The sequence below is a fragment of the Melanostigma gelatinosum genome (assembly GCF_949748355.1).
Source record: "Melanostigma gelatinosum genome assembly, chromosome: 9".
Classification (NCBI taxonomy): Eukaryota; Metazoa; Chordata; class Actinopteri; order Perciformes; family Zoarcidae; genus Melanostigma; species Melanostigma gelatinosum.
Genome location: NC_136642.1, coordinates 8773548 through 8796079, shown reverse-complemented (window position 1 = coordinate 8796079; position 22532 = coordinate 8773548). Strand labels below are relative to the sequence as shown.

The following is a 22532-nucleotide window of genomic DNA, read 5'->3' as shown; positions in this document are numbered from 1 at the left end:
TAATTAAATAGAGGCAGAGAGTGAAGGGAGAGATGGAGAGGCCAGCTTTAAAGATACCAGTGTAGCAGCAGGGCATCTCTTCCATCTGAGTTTTGTAAAACAACCCTGATGAAACTGTGATATCCAAACTGGATCACATCTCTCCGTCCCCTCGCTCGTCACGGAAGCCCTCCTTACCTCCTCCTGTCAGCAGACGTCTGCATGCGTTTCTTTCCGAGACGTTCTCTTACGAGCCGTCATTTCATTTGCACGTTATTGCGATAGCGATGTGTTCGGATCAGCTTGCTCGCATATAAAAAAAGAAGTAGCGTGACGCAATGCGATGATGGATTGATCAAATCAACAGTTTGTTTGAGGCTCTCGTGTGTTGCTCGGTTGTGGTTGTAAAATCGAATGGTGACAAATGACTGTTGCGGTATTTAAAAGGAAAACTAAAATATCTGTACTATCCTAGACGTGAACGTTTTCACAAAACAACATCATTTGATTTAGTCACATAATATAACCTGCAGAAGATTTCAGTGTTTTTGGAATATTATTAAAAAACTACCATATTATCAGTGGTGGAATGAGTTGAAAGCGCTGTACTGCTGTTTCTAGTACTTTATATGCTCCCTTGCCAGTTTATTACGTGCAGCTAAGTAAACCTATAGTGCCGTCAAATGCAACAGACATGAAATACAACTTTCTGACTGAATGCAGACAGAGATCTTTAACTTTATATGTATTTTTGTCATTTAAAAACTCGACCAAACAACAGTCAAGCAATATTATTTATTAAAATGTCCCATTTTTTATGTATAATATGGTTCAACTTTCACTTGGTTTTCAAAAGTCTATTTAATTCCTCCTGTTCATAAATGCACTATAGGGATGTCCACCATGTTGCATCAGACGCAGCCTCAGGTGGGCACACAAGATCGCATCCATCAAACACCTTACCTCTACCAAAGACATATGAAACACAACCTTGCCATATTTCACATCGATTTAAGGTATGTTTTTGAACTCCTATTGCGCCCTTCCTTACGCAACGTTTTCAAAAAACTTTACACTCTTCAACTTCAACTTTGAATCACTGAAATGAACTTGCTGGGTAGTGTCGCTTGTTTTTTTTATACATATATAAAGATATGTACCTTCTCTATGTTTTGTTCCAGGTGTTGTGGAGGTATGGACTGTAACTGCGTCAGTGATCTGCTGCTCCCCCCGGTGCCCGCACTCTGGACGCCAGGTCAGTTCCACCGCCAAGCTCATGGAAGGGGTATAATTTCTTTGTTTGGTTTCCCTGGTCATGTATTTTGTCAAATTAAAACGATACTCACGCATGTGCAGGCATCTTCAAACACACCTAAATCTGGACCCAGGTCACGTGTGTGAATTGAGTGTAACCAGACAGCCAACACAAGCAAATTCAGTTATTATAAAACATAACCATCATCGTGAAAATCAAATTGATACACATTAAAATGCATCTCAAACTTTCATGAAAAAAAATGAAATAACCATACCCACGCACATTGGTAAACAAATCCAGTCTGTGGTAGTAATTGGTTGTGTATGTCATGTTTTTACAAGGCTAGTTAGTGCCAGATTCTCTGTGGGATGAGTCAAAAAGCTACTTAACTCCATCTCTGATGTGCATACAGTCGGCCCGAGCAGCATCAATCAGATCTCTCCCAGCGAGCTGTCATCATCCCACTGACCATTCTGTTGAGGCTAGGGGGCATTAGCGCAGACTAACATTGCTCAAGGCACGCGCTGTGATATTAAACACATCATCCCTCACCACCATCACTCATCAGTCATTCAGACAGCGATCCCCCCCGGCAAGCGGCGGGATAAATGACGGGCCCTAACCTCATCCTCCCCTCTTTCCTGCTCCCTCTGCGCAGGGATCGCCTTCCCAGACTGGGCCTACAAGCCCGAGTCGAGCCCCGGGTCCAGACAGATCCAGCTGTGGCACTTCATCCTGGAGCTGTTGCAGAAGGAGGAGTATAACGGCGTGATCTTGTGGCAGGGGGACTATGGAGAGTTTGTGATCAAGGATCCGGACGAGGTGGCTCGGTTGTGGGGGGCCAGGAAATGCAAACCTCACATGAACTACGACAAGCTGAGCAGGGCACTGAGGTATGTGTTTGTACACGGTGTGCTGAATGTCAAGCAATAACACTGTTCAGATGAGTCAAGATGTTTATCACACCACGGTTTACATAAATAGTTTACTCTTGTTCGGCTGAATCCCCACTTACGTCTGTCTGTTTCATGTTGGTTTAATGGAAAGATAAAGGTGGGACTTTTCCTGGGGAACGTCAATACCCTCATTTTCCCCTTATCTGTGGACATCCTAATGGAAAGTTCACCATTGAGCTGCCAAATAAAAAATTCAATACGGATTTTAAAATCAAGCCCCAGTCTGAAATTGCTCGGACTTCTTTCGAGTAGAGAACGGAGAAACTGCTCGGCACCGAACTTGCCGAAGGTGATTCAAATAATACCGTTCGCACTCCGTACCTTCAGCATTTTACACCCCCAACCGCACACAGTTTTCTGATGCAAATACACACTACCCCGGCTTGTTCCCCACCCTCCCTCCGCTTTCCTTTGGCCTCTTGTTAATGGGGGCTGTCGTCAGAGTCTAATTGTTATGAATTGGCTGGGGCCACAATTAGCCTTCTTAATTAGCCTCACTTAATTGCTCAATTAAGGGCCACGGCACAATTGCCACGCAAAGCAAAACACATACACATCATTGCATCGGGCGCAGCCACTGTGGACACATGCTGATACTTACATGCTGCTGCGTTTGTTGGTATCGTGCGTCTGCATAATGAGGCGTTGATCGCCAGTATTTAATGCTGAGGCGGTCTAATTCATTCTGTATTTGGTGCACTCGTCGTGGTCACTTCAAAGCAAAGAAATGCAAGTGCTCAAAGAAATGGCGTCAGAGATTTAAAGTTCTAGCTTGTGATGAGACATCCGTCGGGTTTTCAATTAGCACCCCCCCCGCTCTTCCACCTGCGCTCCTTTACCTGAGCCAGATGGCTCCGTGTTTTGCCTTTACCGTTGATCAACCTTGCATCCTGGCAGACGTCGTGACACCTAAGTGGGTGGCACAGGAAACAGGCATGACGGCGGCTCTACACGCCCAGCGGGAGACACCTGAGGTCGTTACCGTGGAGACTTCTCTTGTTGTCTTTGTAAATGTGCTTTTCTGCTTTTGGCAGCTTCTGAGTGACATTTACGCGTCGCCTGGGTTGGATATCATGTTTCAGAGTCCAAACTGCTTCTGGTGAATACCATAAATACTGTATTTACCCTAAAATGTAGTAAATTGTTTTCACTTCAACAATGAAAACTTGTTTTTTTCAGAATAAATTCAGTTTTTTGAAGTGCTGGGTTTCTCATTTTGAGACACCAATATTTTTCAGGATCATGATATTATCTTTTCATTTATTTTAATGCCATAATCCATATCATATTATACCATAATCTAACACCCACATCTTTTTTTAAATTGATATAAGTATAAGAAGTATCTTCCTTTGTTGTTCCTGTGTTCATGTTGACTGTATCTGAGGCTCAAAGGGATTCTGGTTTTTGGCTTTTTGTCTGGTAACAGCTGAATAAAATTTCCCTTTAAAGAACCATATTGTATTGAATCAATGCAGGCAGACATGAATTGATTTGAGTAAGGAGGAGATGAATAAAAACAGTGGGAAATCAGCGTAGCTCTTGTCCTACAGCGCTGAAGTTGTTTACTTATTCGTTTCTGTTTGCGATGAGACACAAAACCTTGATGCGAGCATTATATTAATCCTTCCCTCCTCTTTTCCTTTTCCTCTTCCTTTTTCCTTCATGCTTTATCCCCCCACTCCATCCCTCCTACTCTATCCTCTCCTCCCCTCTCCTTTGCAGGTATTACTACAACAAGCGCATTTTGCACAAAACCAAAGGGAAGCGTTTCACCTACAAGTTTAACTTCAGTAAGGTCGTGTTGGTGAACTACCCCCTTCTGGACATGGCCAACTCTCCCTTCTTTCTGGCCCAGAACCACTTCAACGGGGGCTCCACCGCTCCAGACTGCAGCCCAGAGGTACAGAGGGTAGGATGAAGGGACTGGAAGTGGGTGGGATTGGCAGAGGGATGTATTTTGTAAGATAAATGACGTGTAAATCATATAAAAATATAAAAAAACAGAAATTCACAGTCTGACACATTACAAAAATTAGATGCCGACAGACAGAAATATAAATCATAACCATATTTGATTTAACGCACAGAGAATTAAAAATTAGAGAAAACCGGAACAAAGAAAAAATAGGGAGAAATAGCAAGACATAGTGCTCTGCGCCTTCATTTTTTATTAATAGTAATTTGATTCAGATAACTGAAATCCGTTTCACGCAAGTGATTTTGCCGTTGTATTTCTCAGGCCCCTGCTGTGCGTTCTGTGCGAGTCATCGCGTCTATCTTTTACTCATTGTCTCTAATGGTGATTCTAATAGAATATTAATTGCCCGGAGAGATTTTAAAATTGTTATAAAGGTAAATGGTATCAGAACACAGTTTTTGGTCAAAAATGTTAAGACTTTACTTGTGGGTCTTTTAAAGTGATTCGATATTAAGAGAAAATAAAACAATGAACCATTTTTAGTGTATAGCCGCACATAACTGTCTTTCTTTTGTGTGCCAGTGTGTGCAGATAATTTCATTTCAAACAACTGATGTCCTAGAAAGTGCACGTAACTTGAAAGTACAGTAAGAGAGAATCATCCATCATGTGTCGGCGCTCCCCTTAAGATGGGATAAGGAGACACAGTCTTTGAAGGAGACACAGTCTTTGAAGGAGACGGTGGAGGAGGACGGTTTTAACTTGTCCTTAAAACAAAAGAAGACGTTATCCCCTCCTTCTCTCATCCGTCTCCGATGGCGTATCCATCTGTCATCGATTGCAAATGAAAGAAATGGAAAGCAAAGGGGTCGCGTCAGATCAGATCAATGGCGGGTCATTAATGCGGTTTGTTAAGCAACGCAGATCTCGCAGCTTGGGAGTACAGTCTCGCCTTTCAAACTTGGGGCTGCGGGGTGACAGATACTATTGATCCAAAGTCCTGCTCGGGGGGGAACAATCCCCCCTTTGTCCCCTTGATTCCTGAGATTCAAGTGTTCCATTTATTTTACCTTGCCTCCTTCTCCTTCACGTATTTTACACAGAAAAAAATAAATCAGCACACACACACACACACAGACACACACAGCTGCCCTACATCCTGAATGGATGTCATTCTCTCAGATCTCAGTCCTATTCGTCCTGTGTCCCTTCATGCAGGACCAAGGCCCACAATTCCTCACTCTCCCCGTCATTTATCCTTTGTGCCCACAATCTTAATCGCTGGTCTCCATTTGACTCTGTACTCTTCCTGCCTTTAAGTCTCTGAGCCTCTGTGTCCTCCGACCTCCCTTTTTTACCCCGAGTCCCATGACACCCCTTTTTATCCTGTCCTTGCTGCGACTATGACACCGTTTGCATCACACTCTGCCGGGCGCTGCTGTGTTGTGTAGTGTAAAGTCATACGTTGACAGCAGCACCCTGCCATAAGGGGGGGATTTGTAGCCATACGTGCGCTCTATTTGAGAAGTACACACACTAATGAAATCATTTTTCCACTCTCTTTTTTCCTGCCCCTCTTTGTCTCAGGCGATACAGTCTCTGTTTCCTCGTTTGCCAGACTCTGGCAGGGGAACGTCCCTGTTTGATCGAGGGACCACGGCACCAGGGCCCGAAGGAGACAAGCTGAGACTGGATGCATTCCCCTTCCTCAGTACAGGTGAGCCCAAAAAAAAGTTTGGCAAAAGTGCCAGAGCAAAAATAGGAATCTTTCTGTATCCCAGAGACTTTTTCCACGAGAAGAAAGATAGCTGTAACAGAGGGAGCATGAGGCGGTATAGGCAGCAAACAGACCTTCCTAAACAAAGGGAGGAAGAGAAGGTAGAGGGAAAGAGGAGAGGAATGAGGATATGGGGAGGCATGAACATTTATTGTTAAAGGAAATAAGAGAGATGGCTGTCCCATCGCAGCCCGCGGTGAGGTTGTGCTTCAGGTGAGAGAGGCCAGGTTGGCCTGTGAATTATGCATTTCAGCTGCGGTAAGAAACAAGGTGAAAGCCGGAGAGAAGCATCCACCTTTCCAGCAGGATTCTCCTCATTTGTCCTCTTCTCTCGCTGCAAATAGGCGTCAATGAACGCAGCGTTGATTTGTGCGCGTTTGCCTAATTGTCAGTATTCGTGCGTTAGTGCATCTGCCTTTGTACTTCTACACACTCTATGTGCATCAGAATGTGTATGAATGTGCAGCGCTAGCGAGGCAGTGCGTAAACAGATGTACTCACACACACACACACACATGCACTTCCATCCTTCCCCACTCTGTTTGTCCTCAGGTCCTATTCCCCCTTTTTTCCTCCTCACCCTCATCTCCCTCCCATGTGTCCCTGTTGTCCTAATCCCTTCCCAGGCAGGAAGGCCCTAATTGAGGGTGCAGGCTTCAGTTTGTGGCCTGTGGGCGCCCATTACTGTGTTTTCATAAGCAAGTGAGGCCTGCCTGACTGATTCAATATTCATGTGTCTGCCAGCTACTCCTGGCCCAGCACACAGAGACTCCACCACTGTCAAATTAGCCCTGCATAGTAAATAACAGAGTGAAAGAGAGAGCGAGGAAGACTGAGAGAGGTGGAGGGTGCAGCAGAGAGAGAGAGAGAGAGAGAATCCTTAAGTTGGTTGTCAGTTGGAAGGAGGTACAGAATGTGGAGAGGCAATGCTTTTGTTTGTTCATTAAAACTGAATTCCAGCATCACCTCAAATTTACCACCATGTTCTGTTATCAAGTGATGCTCACCAGGACCTGAAATCAAATACGGTGCTGTATTTAATTTGCTACAGTAATACAGTGTTTGGAAGATGTAAACTCTGCTTTATTCGACGCTTATCTTTCACTGCAGTGCAGAATCTTTGTGTTCACATCTGGCTGTCAGCAGTGTGAAGTGGGTGTGCATCTCAGTACTGGCATGCATAAATGAACCATCAGGTTTTTTCTTTTTTGTTGTTGTTGAAAGCAGCCGTGCCAGAATTGGGCCCTGTGGCTTCTGATTAGAATTGCTAATACCGATGAGCATAATTGGTGAACATTCTTGGATGTTGTATGTCAAGAAACCTTTGGCCCTTCTGAGAGCTAACCTCCAATCCCTGGATTTTCTCTGTCCTAGGTGCACCGTGCTACACCAAACCCCCGTCACTGCTGGGCCCGTACCCTCGCAACCCACCCTTCGACTACCCCTGGGGCTTCAACCCCTACCTCCCAGGGGCTTTCTCCCTCAATAACTGCCCCAAACTGCCCCCTGGCTCCCTCTACCCCTCCCAGTTTTACCCCAACCCTTTGCAGAGCGGCCTTTCCCAGCTGCCTCACCCCTTCTCCTCCCTGCTCACCCCAGGGGAGGCAGGTGGGGGTGAGAGGGGAGCAGCGGGGCAAACCGGAGGGACAAACGGCACAGCGGGTGGTCAGCCGGTCAGACTCATCATGCCACCTTTCCCCGGGAGCCTGTCAATGGGTCGGACGGACATTGGCAACGGGGCGTCGTTGGGGGAACGGGAAAGAGCGGAGGCCAATCCTGCGGGCACAGGTCTGAGTCTGGGGCTGGGAGCCATCGGCCTAGGAGCTGGGACAGGGACAGGCCGGCAGAGCCCCACGGAGAGGAGAGGAGGGCTGAAGCTGGACCCGGAGTCAGACTCAGACCTGGAGATCACAGATCTGAGCGACTCCAGCTCTGACAACGAAAACGAGCACGAGTTCGGCATCAGGAAGGAATCCAGGCTGGCGAACCGCTCACAGATAGTGTTGGATGGAAAGAAAGGGAGCGTGCTGCCACCCTCCTCTCTCCCCCCGACAGTGTCCCCACGTCCCCTGAAGAGCCTGATGCCCGTCAGTCCGCCACCCCCGTCCCTGCCTCCATCACGTTCCCCCTCTGTGGCTCTGCATGACAGACACAAGAAGACAGAGACTCTCAAAATGATACACAGCTAATACATTTTCTCTCGCGTCCACCATCTTGCCAGACTGTGCTCTGATAACTCTCTTTTTCTCTCCTTTCTTTCCCTCAGACACTTTTTTTTTTTTTGCTTTAAATTGTAAACTCCCCAATCACTCTCCGTGGATCCAGAAAAGGCAGTTGTGCTCTTGACTTCTGAAATGACTGTTTCCCTGTTTGCTGTGTAAGTTTTTTAACTTGCCTACAGACCATCACACGACACCGACTCGTCCATCTTAGAATATATGTGGCGTACAGTGTTTTTTGGGGTATCGGCTGTGTGTATCACCAACTTGTCCTTTCTGTTTTGATCCCTCGCACCAAATGATCGCTCTACGGTTTGTAGACTTGTTTTACACGTTGCATGCAGTACTCTACAATTTGCTGTCTGCGGCTGAGCTATGATAGAAGGCGGTGAGGTGGTAAATTGCAACGCAGCAGTGTCTGCCTCGACAAACATTAGCAAACAACATCCCCATACGAACAGAACACAACAACAAATAATGCTCAGATCGATCCAATTTTACAGATTTGCCCTGTAATTCTTGAGATTTGGACCATACATATGTAATCACTGTGACTTTTGAGACATAGTCAAATACTGCCACCTAGTGGTCCTTTCAGTCAATGTCTCCTTAAATGAAATCATCTTCCCTCCGTAATCCTGTGAGTGAAATTGTTGCCCTTAAGTTTATTTTGCACTTACTTTGTTGCGGGTTAATTTAAATGTTAAAATCCATAATTCTAATAGTGTCAACTGTAATAGTCTGTGAATATTTATTTTGTCCTGTGGTTCAAGTATTTCCTGCACATTTTCTGAAAGGGAAGAAAAAGAGAGCAGAATGAGCTGGACCAACCTAGACATTTGTATGAACATTTCAGTGTGTATATTTTATTATGTTGTACATGATATTTAATTATTATTCACTATGATAAGATTTAGCTGTATTGTTGTGATTTAATTCAGTATTTAAACATGTTGGAAAAATTATAAGCTTCGGTGTATCAAAGTTTAAATTATTAATGGAGGACGATCTGCACTCTGAAGATGTTTTTCTATGAGGAGGACAGAGTTCACACTGGGAATTGTCTCTGATTTTCTCGACCCCAATTAATTGTGCCCTTTGGTCATTTTTGCCAGATGCCCAATCTACGAACCCTTTGGTTTCAAAAAAACATGCCAGTAGACTTATTTTTATAGTTAGCATTCACCCGGTGTAACTGTACTGTAATTAGTCTTATGTGAATAATGTTGGTCTTTGCATTTTCTTTTTTAAATCCTCTCCCGAAAATCTGTTTTGATTATTTTTTTCAATCAGTGCTTTCTCTCCGTGCCAGCAGCAGGGCAATTGGTTTTGCTTGAGGACATTAGAAATGAATTAAATATTCAAAAACTGTTTATGTTTGCTCTACCCAGATCTAATGACCAACATCCTGCCTCTGGCCCGTTTCTCAACACATACTATTGTACAGCTTCATAAGCTTCATAGCCTTTATAGCCTATGGTTTGTCAAACAGTGGCGGTATACGATTAGTTGTGAAAGCTCTGTTGTAAAGTTAATGTGAAGCTATGTTTGTTGAGTTGCTACAGGAAAGGCCTCCAGTCACCTCCGCGTGGAGTACACCAACCTTCAGCTGTAAATACTGTTTCCTTTGTGTGTGTGTGTGTGTGTGTGTGTGTACACATCCAAAAATGACAATGCAGTGGTTTTACTTGTCATCTCTTTGTTTTACTGTAAAGAGGAAAAATGGAAAGTGCAAAAAAGAAGAAAAAGATTAATATCTTCAAAAGCAATAAACATTATTCTGGATAGTGGACTGTTGTTGACTGTGAGTTTGTTGAATGGATTCATTTAGTGACGTCAATTTCTATCATAATGTTGGAAATTCATTGCATTCCAACACATTTTATTCATGCCATTAAAGACACCTTGATAAAAACAGATACATATTAATTTGGACAACACAGTATATCTAAATATTTGGAATGAAACTACATTTTCTATCTGATCACTTTATATCTCCTGTAGTTAGTAAATTATAATGTAAAGAATTCAGATGTGAACGCTGATATCTGGCAATTTAGAATTGTTTACTATTTCTTAACTGCTTATTTTTGATGAACAAAACAAAGTTATTAAAAAACAATGTAATTATCAAGGAAGAGCTGCATTGTAAAGATATTAAGAATTAAAATGGGAAAGTTTGATTTCATCTTCGCAAATATAGTTGGATTTCTGTTAAAAACAGCCCATATTTGATCCTCAGTTAATTTGATCAACACAAACATTAATTGAATGATCACAGAATGACTGATGAAAATATAACATATTGTAATAGTGTTGTGGTTTTACATTGCTACTTGTTCCTACTTTGGTGTATTGAAGTTAATGTTTTCAGGATTTGCTTTTACTCCTGTTACAGCAATTTGGTGAAAATAGATACTCTATTTGACACCTTATTAATGGTAATAATCATAATAATACAGTCTGAGCCATCATAAAGAAGGAGCCTACATTACAAGGATACCTTTAGAAGGTCTTCATTCCGACACATTTCATGACTTAACCGCTGACTGTTACAAACTCTGTTGGACCTGCTGTGGGCTTGTACTTTATTACTTTTATATTTTATTATAGGCGTCTGCCATACTTCTAATTCACACAGCAGTTCATTCAACACTTGCAGACACAAAACAGTGTCCTTATTTTCACCGTCTCTGTCATTTGCAAACATCAAACCTTTCACCACCAATCAGGAAGTTATTAGTTTGAATGCATATCCAAGTGAGACTGCATCTGCAAATGTTGTATCCTGAGTGAGGAACACGTCCCTCAAAGCATCACACCGTACTTCAAAGGTCTAAAAACGGAGTGAAAGTAGATTTGCACCGTTTGAACATCAAGGGCACGGCCGAGGAACGTTTGTACGATCTCTCAGTCAATGAAACAACCTTATGACCGTATGTCCTCAAGTATCAGAGCTACAATCTTAAATCGCCATACGGCGGCCACTCGAAATGTGTGAATAAATCAAGGTTACGACCATGATACAAACAATGAGGAGTAAACTGATGGGAAAGCAGCCAGATACCCGAGTAGGTCCTCTTTATATTGCAATTCATTCTCAGCCCAACGGCCATTGCTGTCATGCGTTAACACTTTGCCAGCAAATTATCTCAGGTTTGAGTCCTTAATACAGGCCTGGGTTTAAATAAGTAGATAGCAGCATATACTTTTCATTGCTGTGTCAACCTGTAATGCATAATTGACATCAGCCCAAAATAGACTATATTTCAAGCCGACATGGTCAAGAAGTCCTTAATGTGCTCAAAAGTTGAACATCTGCAATTCCATGAAAACGGGTTATGATGAAGATTATTAAACAGAGCTTGAGGTGAGACTGTTTCGTCAACAATATTTAACTTTGAAACTCAAATGTTGTGACATAGGGTTTACTAAATAGACATGCAGTTTTATGTCATATTAGTTTGAGAGTTCAGGTCAAATTGTGAGGTCAGTCCAGTAAGTGAAGCCTCAGAGGAGAAGGGGAATACCTCATGCACGTGTTCCCCCACGAGGTGGCGCAAGGAGGCTAGAATAGCAGTGAGGTCGGGCAGGTAGTAAAGTTTGATTTGGGCAGTCAACTCTGTAAACAGTTGCTTGTCCTATATGGTCTGTAATCTGTTCATGGCTTCGCAGTGTTGTGTGGATTTTATTTATCAAATAAATAAACGAATAATTACGTCTGAGTTTCTCCTCAAAGAACATCACAGAAAAGCACCACTTGAGATCTTGTATTTACCAGAGATGTGATCATAAGTTTTTAAGTCATTTAGAATGAAAAAAGCATGAAAAATGAAAATCAACTAAATAAATCATAGTCGACTACGATCAAAATGACCAATTAGTTGACCGATTAGGAGGGGGCAGCCCTACTTTATACAGGTTGTTTAGGAGATCACAAATAAGAGAATATAAAAATAAATCAAATTGTCTGTTGGCTGCAGACATATCAGACATTAACACTGAATATAAGGGAGGAGTCAGCTTTATGCAACATGCTTCTACTCAGTTCATGTAGTAAATTGTGTAATAATTATGAACAAATCAGTAAAATGTTGGACAGTCGTTGTGTTGTCAAGTGCAAATAACCTTCACAACACTTTGACATACTTTTGCCAAATATGTCATGAAAACTAACAATTTAGCCTTTGAAAAATAGGCCAACAAACCACGTAAAAGCGTAAATATCACGCTTATAAAATATTTATATTCAGCATAATAAACTCAATGGGGACGAGTTACTGTGTAACACAGTGCGGAAACAAGCCGTTTTAGACGGGTTACTTTAAAAAAAAAAACTTTGACAGTCGAGCTGCAAAACACAAACAAGCACAATAGTACGACTATCGTTACATTACAATCACTCTCTGTGTTGTTATCTGACACATTATTTTGAAACGCCAAAATCGTTACTTTGTATCCGCCGTCAGTTGTTTGATCTCCCTGTGCTGCTTTTTTTGTGTGTGTGTGTACTTCCGCATACAATGTTTTTTTTTTTTCTCCCCACTGACACACGGCAACTTTGGAACAGGAAACCTATTTGACGCTTCGGCTGTCGCTTTTTCCTCTGTAATCACTGGTAAGTATGTTATTTCAACACTAACGCTGACGAGCACGATACAGCGTTTTAACTTCTGAAAGCTTTGTCTGGTAAAACTATTTAAAGTCGTCATGGATGTTTGTTTTTACCGAGAGAAACGGAGCATTCCCCCCCCTCCGCAGCCCGAGGTGCAGACGGTAGCGTCCACATACACAATGCTTTAGTTTAACATTGTTGGTTCATGAATGTAGCATTGGAGCAAAAATTACTTTCTTTAGGAAACTTGAAGTATGTGTTTGAATTAGTTATAACAACTTCAGGTAGCAGAGTTGGCCCGTGTGGATTTTCTGGCAAAGCCATCAATGACATTACGACTTGTCTCGTTTCAAACTACAAATCACTTTAATATTCGCACAGCGGCTCATGCGGTGTCATGAGTTCATACCCGAGGACCTGGGGACATTGTTATGTATTCTTATAGTCTTTGCAAGAGTGTCCTGCTGACACTTATCCTAGAAGTTCTGTGGTTTGTTTCCTCATAAGGGAATTATAGTTATAGAATATGAACCTGCTTGTGTGTTTTTTGTTTTCTTAAATTATGTTCTTGGTTGTTTTCTGCTCTGTAAATTTGAAAACAAAGGTCTCTCCTCGCGGTGATTACAGAGGCTTATTCAGCATCAGTGCCAGAGAAAGCATTTCGTTTTCCTCTTATTTATTTGTCAACACTGTTTTTTTTTTTTGCACCATACGAAGGTATGACACGAGTCCCTCCCAGTTTTCTCTCCCCCTTTTCCTCCCTCCCTCCTCCTCTCCTACAGCCTACAACTCATCTGATGAGCCCAGAGAGTGTGGGTTTCAGTCCAGACAGTGTTCAGTAATTAGTGTCTGCGTATAATTGATTATCCATCATGATTTTTGCCTTGTGAAACCGAGGACGTTGCCTCTGCAGAATAGGCGAGAGTTTCCTGTGCTCACAGGAAACTGCAATTACTGGCCATCTAGTGCGGCTTCATTGTCTCACTGCAGTCATTAACTAAAGATAGGAGGCTGGCGCAGTGTGGGTTGAGCTTGTTGTTTTCATTAATCATTCCGCATAGAACAACGTTTTTTGGCTTTTCTATGCCATGTTGCCGCACCAGTTCGGCTTATTTGTGCCTCTGGCTTTCACTCCTCTGTTTTTTTTTTTTTTTAAGTCTGCAAGCATGACCTCTGTAACAAACTCATAATTACAGTAACATTTTATCAACGAGGCGGTTTGCTAGTTGCTAGTCGGTTGCCCGCGTGTGTTATAGGGCGTTGCAGCTGGCGGTTTCCGAGACTGTGATGCGTTCCCAGCCAGACGCTGCTGCACCCCAGAGGCCCCATGTGAAGCAGGGCCCTGCCACTTCCTGTTAGACTAGAGGAGCACTGCACTTGTTCTCTCTCTCTCTCTCTCTCTCTCTCTCTCTCTCTCTCTCCCCACATTTTACAAGTGCAGGCTTGTCTGGAGCCTAAAGGCTACCTTCTCTTCCTTTTAAAGGAATGTTGGCTATTTATTCTGAGTTGCTGTGCTGCTCTCTCTCCCTCCCCGTCTCTCTCTCTCTCTCTCTTTCTTGTCCTATAGGCCTACGTAAACTCGCCCACGTCCACCGTCTCTCAGAGAGGATGAACTCGGATAGAGCTACGGCGAGGCGTTGTTGTTAGCCTCTGTGAGAAATACTCAATAACTGAAATGACAGGTAATGGCACCCACAGTGGAACAGCCAGAGGGTGTCCTGAGGGCCTGGAGCCGTGTTGCAGGCACGCTAATAATTTACTGTAGTCAGGCACAGACTTCAAAGGGAACACAGGTATTCTTCTCTGGCCGGAGTTAGATTGACGCCCAGGCGGCAGATAATGAGAGACAGAGCGGACTTGGCCGCGCTTCTTCTCTCTGCGGGTCAGCGGTGAAGTCTACTGATCCGTCCTGAACGAGCTCAGTGAGTGAGTGAGATGAGGTGAGGTGAGTTGGGGTGAAGTTGCAAAAGTCTTGTGTGTGCATGTGTGAGTGCCGCACGACGCAACTATACCTGAAACGTCGGCTAATCTCAGCTAATGGAGGTGACACGTTGCAAGTGTTGTGTGTGTGTGTGTGTGATGATGTACCATGGTTTGTCCGGTATCTCCTGGATTATTTCCTCATTGTGGGTCAAGCTTTGAAAACATTCGATCCTACAATTATCACAAGTTGACAATCATTAGACCCTCCCTGCCTGGTAGATGCCCACATCTGTGTAACTCCATGCCCATAGCTTCTAATGCCAGGTTCAGACTACACGATGTTTTTGTCTGTTACGATATTTGTGGCTTGACGTTGACTTACACATCAGGCTACGAACCAATCAAAGCTTGCGGTCTTTGACGGCGCCCTTGATGTCCTCGGAAAATAGGTGAACAGACTTCCAGGAACAAGGATGTAAACAAACAATGGTGGTGTGTATGATGCTGGCTGCCTTGTGTTCGAAAAAGCCTAAAAAAAGCTAAAGCCGAGATAACCCTGATGACTTCACTATGACATCATCTGGGTAATATTCTCAGACTTTAGAGAAAATAAAATTCATTTTTCTGCTGTTGTCGTGGCCCACGACAAGCTAACACACGAGTGCCACTGCTGAGTAGTCATGTATGGCATCAGCTTGTTCACAGTACAGTGATCTGTAAGATAAATAAGCTCACGCAGCTCAGTCAGTGTGTTCACCTGCCAATCTCTGTCATCTCTCTGCTGTCACTCAACCTAGACAAGGCTCCCAAAATGAATGCAGCCAATCTCAGCTGTCAAACGTAATGATAAGTGGAGTATAACCTGGGCTGCAGCAGCTTGTTCCTCACAAACTGGAAGGAGTTACCTCCATCTATCCAAGTGTGAGTCAGAAGGATGGTCGGCTGGAAAGCCGATGTGCCGGAGAGTCCGTGAGTGAGTGAGTGAGGAAACAGAGAATGAGCTCTTTCATTTGAGGGCCACGGTGGAAAAAGCGAGACTCGACTCCATAGATGATGTTGTTTACTCTCGAGGAGTGAAAGATGGGGGGGGGGGACGACACAGTGTGCTGCGTCTGTGTGTGTGTGTGTTAGCACTGTGTTTGGTGCAGATTCTGCTTTATTAATAGTTGATAGCTTTACTTACTTTACTGCAACATTTTTCTCAAGGGAACGTGCTTCATTTTTTGATCGTCGATTCTTTTGCTTCAATCATTTTCAAGCAAAAATGCCCCGAATCTGCCTTAAAATTGTGAAGATTTGCAGTTTTCTTGTCTTATATGACAGTCAAATTGATTATCCATGGGTATTGATTATCCATGGGTATTGAACCCTTTTGGACAAAACAATCTATTAAAACAAATGTTGCTTTGGGAAATTGTAACTGCCATTATTGACTACTTTCTGAGTGTTATTGAAATCGTCCCTCTGAAGCGTATTGGCAGATAATGGTTGATAATCGCCTATTTTTAAAGCAGTCACCGGCTGATACTGATTGCATGAAATTTCCAAGATTCATTTACGAGACAAAAGACCGTTTGAATGTTGTTACCCCTAAAGTTTTAGTCAGGATGGCGATATATGGGTTTTCTTTCATGTTTTACGTTATTTACATAATGCCAACATCGGTATGCATTGTAGTCTACTTCATCCTCACGTCACACCTGTTTTATTCTACCAATGGGATATCAGATAAATCCTGAAGATTGCTGTTTCTGAATCAATCTCTGACAGACTCTCTGAGCAAGAGACAACTTCTTTAACTTAACTATCCACCAAAATCCAACAATGTTACAGAAGTTGCCCAGCCCTACTTTGAACTTGAATAGTGTCTGTAGACTCTCAAATATGCACGTTATCGGCTCTGTTGTTTGCTTTTTATTGAGTGCTAGCTCATCAAAGTCGGAGTCCTTACTTCATTTTAAATTCAAATCTGTGGAAACATTAATAATCGTCAGTACAGAGAACTGTCTGGGAGAAAGATTGCATTTTTACGTGATTCCTCATTAATAGGTCTGTTCCGAGGGAAGAATGCTGCATATCTGGTTTGGAAACTATTGGCATCAGCTAGGCATCGTGAACCAAGGTGCGCTTGTGTGCAAGTTCAGAGGCATTTTTTTGGCCTCCGAGACTTTGATTCTGGGCCGGCTAAAATTCCTCCCAAAAATGTTCCGGATAAACTTGTTGTCGTCGCTGCATCGTTTTGTTATCGCGTCAAAATCAGCAGCTAATGAACGCACGAATGCAGACAACAGACTTGTGAATGACTGAAGAGCTATTTTTGTTGTTTTTTTGTCACAAAATGCCAATCAGATGTTTCTGTGTTTGGCCTCAGCAATTACTGCTCCCCAAAAACACACACACACACACACACACACGCGCACACACACACACACACATGGAAGCCGTTAGGCCAAGCTGGAGGTTTACTGTGAGCTGCCAATCCATGCCAGTCGATACACCCCGGCCTATCAACTGTTTCCATGAAGCCAATGACCTCTATATGGGGGGAGGGGGAGGATTGGGGGGGGGGGGGTTGGCAGTTTGTTGGAGCCGGAGAGTGAAGTGTACTTTGGCTCTAAGGAGAGAAAGTATGTTAGACCTCGGTGAACATGCATGGCCGTGTGCACGAGGAGGAGGGAGGCGGCTCAGCAGCAGCTTGTTATTTGGGATACCTGGTTTACCATCAGCCTTAAAATGCTGGGAAGTCCTGCACTGAGATTTGGGGGGGGGGGGGGGGTGGAAGGGGGAGGGTGGGGGAATTGTTTGGCATCATTTAAAGACCTCTGGGAGCAATGTCTGCTCAGCTGAAATCATACGAAGAGAAGGTCAGTGGTTCTCCGCAGCGGTTGTGTCAAAACAAAATCACATAAGGCCATTGCTGCAAAGGAGAGACGTCGGACAGACAGGTGCAAAAAGTCCTTTTGAAAGCAGGAAACAAACAATATGACTTGTTTGGACTTACAGCTGAACAACATGTAAGGCAATGAACAGACCTGCCTGTGTTTTCCAGGCGCTATTGGCCATAATCTTATTTTAGCCGCTACGTAATGGTCGTTAAATGACATAATTGGCCCTTGTCTGCCGGCCATGAATGCACTGGCTGTCTGGGAGCGCTCGCATGAGGGGCCGCTTTATGTTCGGCTAAAGGTGGAGGAGATGAAGGAGGGAGGTTAAGAGAGAGAGAGAGGGAAAGGAAAATGGAACAAGATGTAGAAGCATGGTGTAAGAAAAAAAGGATGTGGTTGCCAATGCATCTTGAGAAGGCATCTTTTTGCACCTTCACTACAGATGAGCCACTCCCTCTCACACCGATCTCACTTCCCGTGTACACCGACTATCTCGCGGTGTATACACTCTCCTCTGTTGTTTGCTGACTGTCAGCGCAGTGACGAGCTTTCTGGGATATCTTTTGCCCTCTGTTGTGTTCAGACCACTGTTCTGTTGCCCCGGTACCTCCTTCAACTAACACGCAGACATTCAGTCACATTTGGCCTCGTTATCTTGAAATGTCTTGTCTCTGTGAGTTGATAAGAGCCTTATCTTTAATGGAGTCAGTGATTGTCTGTTCACACTAATCTCTTCGGAACATAAATAATACCTTTTTTCCACGTTCGGTAAGTCTGGCGAGAGACTGATTAGAAAGATAACGGTCACTATGGGTCAAGCACCCACAATGCAACTGCATAGTGTCTTTCATCCGACGCTCTGTGTCCAGTTAATGCCCACGTTTGTTCTCCACACCTCCAGTTTGTAACGTAGTCTTTTAGCCCACTACACATATAGTTAGTGTACGTGACAAATAAAACCTTTGTCCTTTAATCTTCATTTATTTTTAATGGGCCATGTTTTTATTTAATTTCTAGTCATGTGAAAGCACATGGCTGTGGCTCAACACTTTGTATTCATTACACTGAGTTAACTTTGTCACGTTACACCTCAGGTCTTGTTCAAACCATGCGTCCACACACACACACACACACACACACACACACACACACACACACACACACATGCTCCATAGTCAGACATGCCTCTGGGTGTGTTTTCACAGAGGTGCTAGCTCACTGTCACCTCTGCACAGCTGCAGCCAAAACCCTTTTGGTCAAGGTTGACAGCATTCAGCGTGTATGTGCTTGTTCATGTGTGTCGTATTTGGGGAGTCGACACATATGCTGTGAGCTCTTCAGCTGTACGTCTGTCTTCTAACTCACAGCTTCTGGATGCTTGTTAGACTTAGTTTCTCACATTTATGGTTTTATTGCCTGTTTTTTCTTTTCTTTTTTTCTTTTTCACTGTTCCTGCCTTGTTCTTCATTTCCTGCTGCAGTGTTCCCCTCTTTTCATTTCTCCTCCTCCTCCTCCCCCCTTCTCACAAGGCCTCTGTCTTTCTCCCTCTCTGTTTAGTCTATAGGGTTCATATAGGCTAGTGCATGTAGCCACAGTCATGTTTACTGGTCCCAAGTAACACCTAGAAGTTTATGAATGCAAGACAGACCTTGACGTCTGTAAAAGTTAATAATAATAATTTTTAAAAAAGCCTGAATCAACAATTGTTGACCAAACTTTTCATGTTGAGGATCCCACTTTTATTTAATTTCAATTTGTCTTGGTGTGTCAGTCTCAAAGCCATCGTGCTGCCAAGAAGACATCTTCGTGCACATGTTTGAAACCTCGCAGTTTGTTGACCAATCCTGTCCTGTTCACACAGTTCTTATCAACACCGTGTTCCTCATTTGTTCATCTCTGGGTTCCGTTCATGGTGTGCGGGTAACTTCCTTTTCTGGTTCCCGTGTGAACTTGGAGACGAAGTTGCCCACGAGGTTAATTTGGTGCAGTTTTGACGCAAACACTTGGGCTCTTTACCTTTTTCAACTTTTAGCACACTCTGCTTTTCTGTCCTCTCTCTCGCTCTCTCTCTCTCCCTCTCTCTCCCTCCCTCTCCCCCTCTCTCCCCCTCTTTTCATCTGGTCATACAAGAAATGGCTCTGATAGCTTCCTGAGGAAATTACACCCACTTCCTGTCTGTGTGCCTCCCCCCTAGTTATTCTACGTCTTTGCTCAGGCGCCTCGTGGAGCAGTGGTGGTGCTAGGAATCCCCCCCAGTCTCTGCTAATGAGGCTGTGGCCTGATGAGGCAGCCAGATAAACAGCAGTACAAACACACAGCAAGCTATAGCCATTAGCCGCTGGGCTATTTCTGCACGCTGCCCTCATAGCATTATAGAGGACAGGACACAGCCCATTGTGAACGAGTGTAAGAAGAGAACCGGAACTTGTGCTTGTACAAAGGATTCTGTGGCCAGGTGCATGTAGTAAGTGTGAATGAGTCAGCCTCTAAAGTCAGTGTTTCCAGTACAGGAACATATATGCTGAGTGTTCCTCAGTATATCCTTTGAATTGTACACTTGTCGTTGCACTGCAGAGTTCAAATAATTCAAACTTTTGTGCTCTATGCTACAACTGATCCGGGTTACCGCTGACTAAGAGGCATCTCTGCTGACATATTAGTTCAATATGAAGCCACTATCTGATCAGTTGTTCCGTGATTACGCTTTTCTTTCTTCTTGAAAAACGAAACCATCTCTTATGCATTGATGGAATGGGTGTGCCGCTTTCTGCACATTCATCTCAGTGTCCCCGGATGGGATCCCTGGGGAGCTGTCTGTCTGTCTTTTTTAATACTACGACTCTGGGGCACTAAAATATACGGATAAACATAAAAGAACAGGATGAAAAGCAGAGTTTCAATGCTCTCCGGTTAAAAGTTTAAAGCCTGTTTGACTTCTACACTCAGGGTTACTCATGGCTGTGGTCAGAAGTGGGCTCTAGGTGGGAGACAAAAATACAACAAAAACTTCAGAAATAAAACATATTTGCCTATTTATAGATTCCTTCTAGAGCTCGAAGGAACAGATGTCATTTAAAGAACCTTTAACTACATCATTGAATATGCAGGAGGAGATCTGCAAGTTTACTCTTCAAAGTAAAGATCAAACTGAGATCATCGGGATTGTAACTTTTAAAACGAGTGTGACGTATATCGGCTCGTCGTCATATATAAATGCTCGATCCGGGGGTGAGTGCAGCTCAGACCATGTGACGTGTAGGAAGCCTTATTGTCATGTCACTATGGACTATACGTTTGATCCCGCCTTCATGTCAATACTTGTCTTCAATGATTTGTCTGTTCTAGATGCCACTGATGTCTTCATCTGTGGGGTCAAACGTCTAACTGTTGTGCAATAACAAGTTTGATCACTTTTGGGAAATCCACTTGAATAGTGATGAACTTTGTTCTCTGGTTGTTTCTAAAAAACAAAATCTGCACAATTCTACTCACAATTCTAAACACTTTGTGGCGCCAATGCATGTGTCGTATCATTTTGATCGGTCATGATCCTGCTCCACTAAACATATCACCCCCCCCTCCCCTCTGATGGCCACCGTCATGTTATTGCTAGGGTTGGGTATCGTTTGGGTTTTTTCCGATACCGGTGCTAAAACGATACTTTTAAAACGATACCGGTGCCTAAACGGTGCCTGAACCGATACTTTTTTCTTCAAATTGAACAATATATTAACTGTTTAAAGTATACTATAAATATAAATAAATACAAAACACTTGGCTTCAAACTACAGCTTCAAACTTTTTAACTATGAACAATATATTAACCGTTAACAGTTTACAGTATACTTAAATAAATATAAATATGCAGAAATATGAGCATATTTTCCTTCTAATACGACACGTCTCATGACTTATTTTATTTTACCAGTTGGTGGCGGTAATGCGCCAATTCGTCGTTTGCCAACCGCCACTACACCTCAAAGGAGGAGAAGAAGAAGCTTTCGCGTGCCTGTGTTGTTGTGCTTATGAGCGGCAGCGCTACGTACCCCGTTGTAATAATACTATGAGTGAGGAGCGGAGGACCGAGTCCTGCTGCCAGGACGGAGTCATCAGAGTAGTGTAAAAAAAAGTATTTCAATCGGCGCAGGCACCGAAAGGAGGCACCGAAATCTGCGTTACGTTTCGGTCCGGTAGATACCGGACGTATAGGAACCGGTTCCATATTGGCACCGAGTTTCGGTACCCAACCCTAGTTATTGCAGGAGTTTGATTGACAGGTGCGAGCCCCCTGGCCCCCTGTGGCTGCAGTATGGACGCTGAAGATGCCCACTTCAGGGTGAGGTCACAACTTGACTCCTCCTCTCGGTCTCCAAGGGGTTTTCACCGAGACAGCGGATTGTTTCACGATGGACGTTGGGTTCGCTTAAGAGCTCATGTAACGGTGACTCAGATATTTAACAGTTATCATGAGGCTGCAGCGTAAACTCTTATATGAAATGCTGAACTGTGCTGCTTTGCCTAATAATTCAAGAGGTCTGATGAAACAGGTGCTGGGTTATTCTTCTGCGTATGCACAGTGTTGGAGCTCGGCCTGGTCAGGGATGGTGGGGAAGGCTGTTGCAAAGACCAGTTGTCATATAACACACACACACACACACACACACACACACACACACACACACACACACACACATTCACCGGCAGCTCCCCACAATCACATAGGAATGGCCCCCTCCCGCATACGTGCTCAGTCTTAACACACACACACACACACACACACAAAGGCACGCACGCTTGATGGCTATCATTGGATTGATGCCACCTGACACTTAGTTAGTACTGGAATGTAATGGGCGGGAGGGTAGGGCCGATCGGGGGGGCTGCCGACTCTCAGGAGCACCGGAGCTGATCTGGGCACCTCTCTGGGATGCTCTGTTCAAATACTGTTCACTCGTGGTCTTTTCTCTCTAACTAAGCCGCAGCCAGGAAGGACCCCTCG

At 43.7% G+C, this 22532-nt stretch overlaps 2 protein-coding genes across 6 annotated transcripts in view; both read left to right on the top strand.

Annotated features, from left to right (window-relative positions):
* Positions 1-1173: 1173 nt before the first annotated feature.
* erfl1 (Ets2 repressor factor like 1) lies at positions 1174-8080 on the top strand (the record flags this gene model as incomplete). Its single annotated transcript, XM_079275489.1, has 5 exons — positions 1174-1234; positions 1896-2130; positions 3919-4096; positions 5702-5831; positions 7266-8080. 5 exons carry the CDS (start codon positions 1174-1176, stop codon positions 8078-8080), a joined length of 1419 nt encoding a protein of 472 aa, XP_079131615.1.
* A 4583-nt stretch (positions 8081-12663) lies between these two features.
* The window catches only part of arhgef1 (Rho guanine nucleotide exchange factor (GEF) 1), a 38948-nt gene continuing 29079 nt past the window's right edge, over positions 12664-22532 (top strand). For all 5 annotated transcript variants that reach the window (XM_079275367.1, XM_079275369.1, XM_079275370.1 and 2 more), the window contains exon 1: positions 12664-12728. The gene's annotated coding sequence lies outside the window, so the exon portion shown is untranslated. The remainder of the gene's footprint in view (positions 12729-22532) is intronic.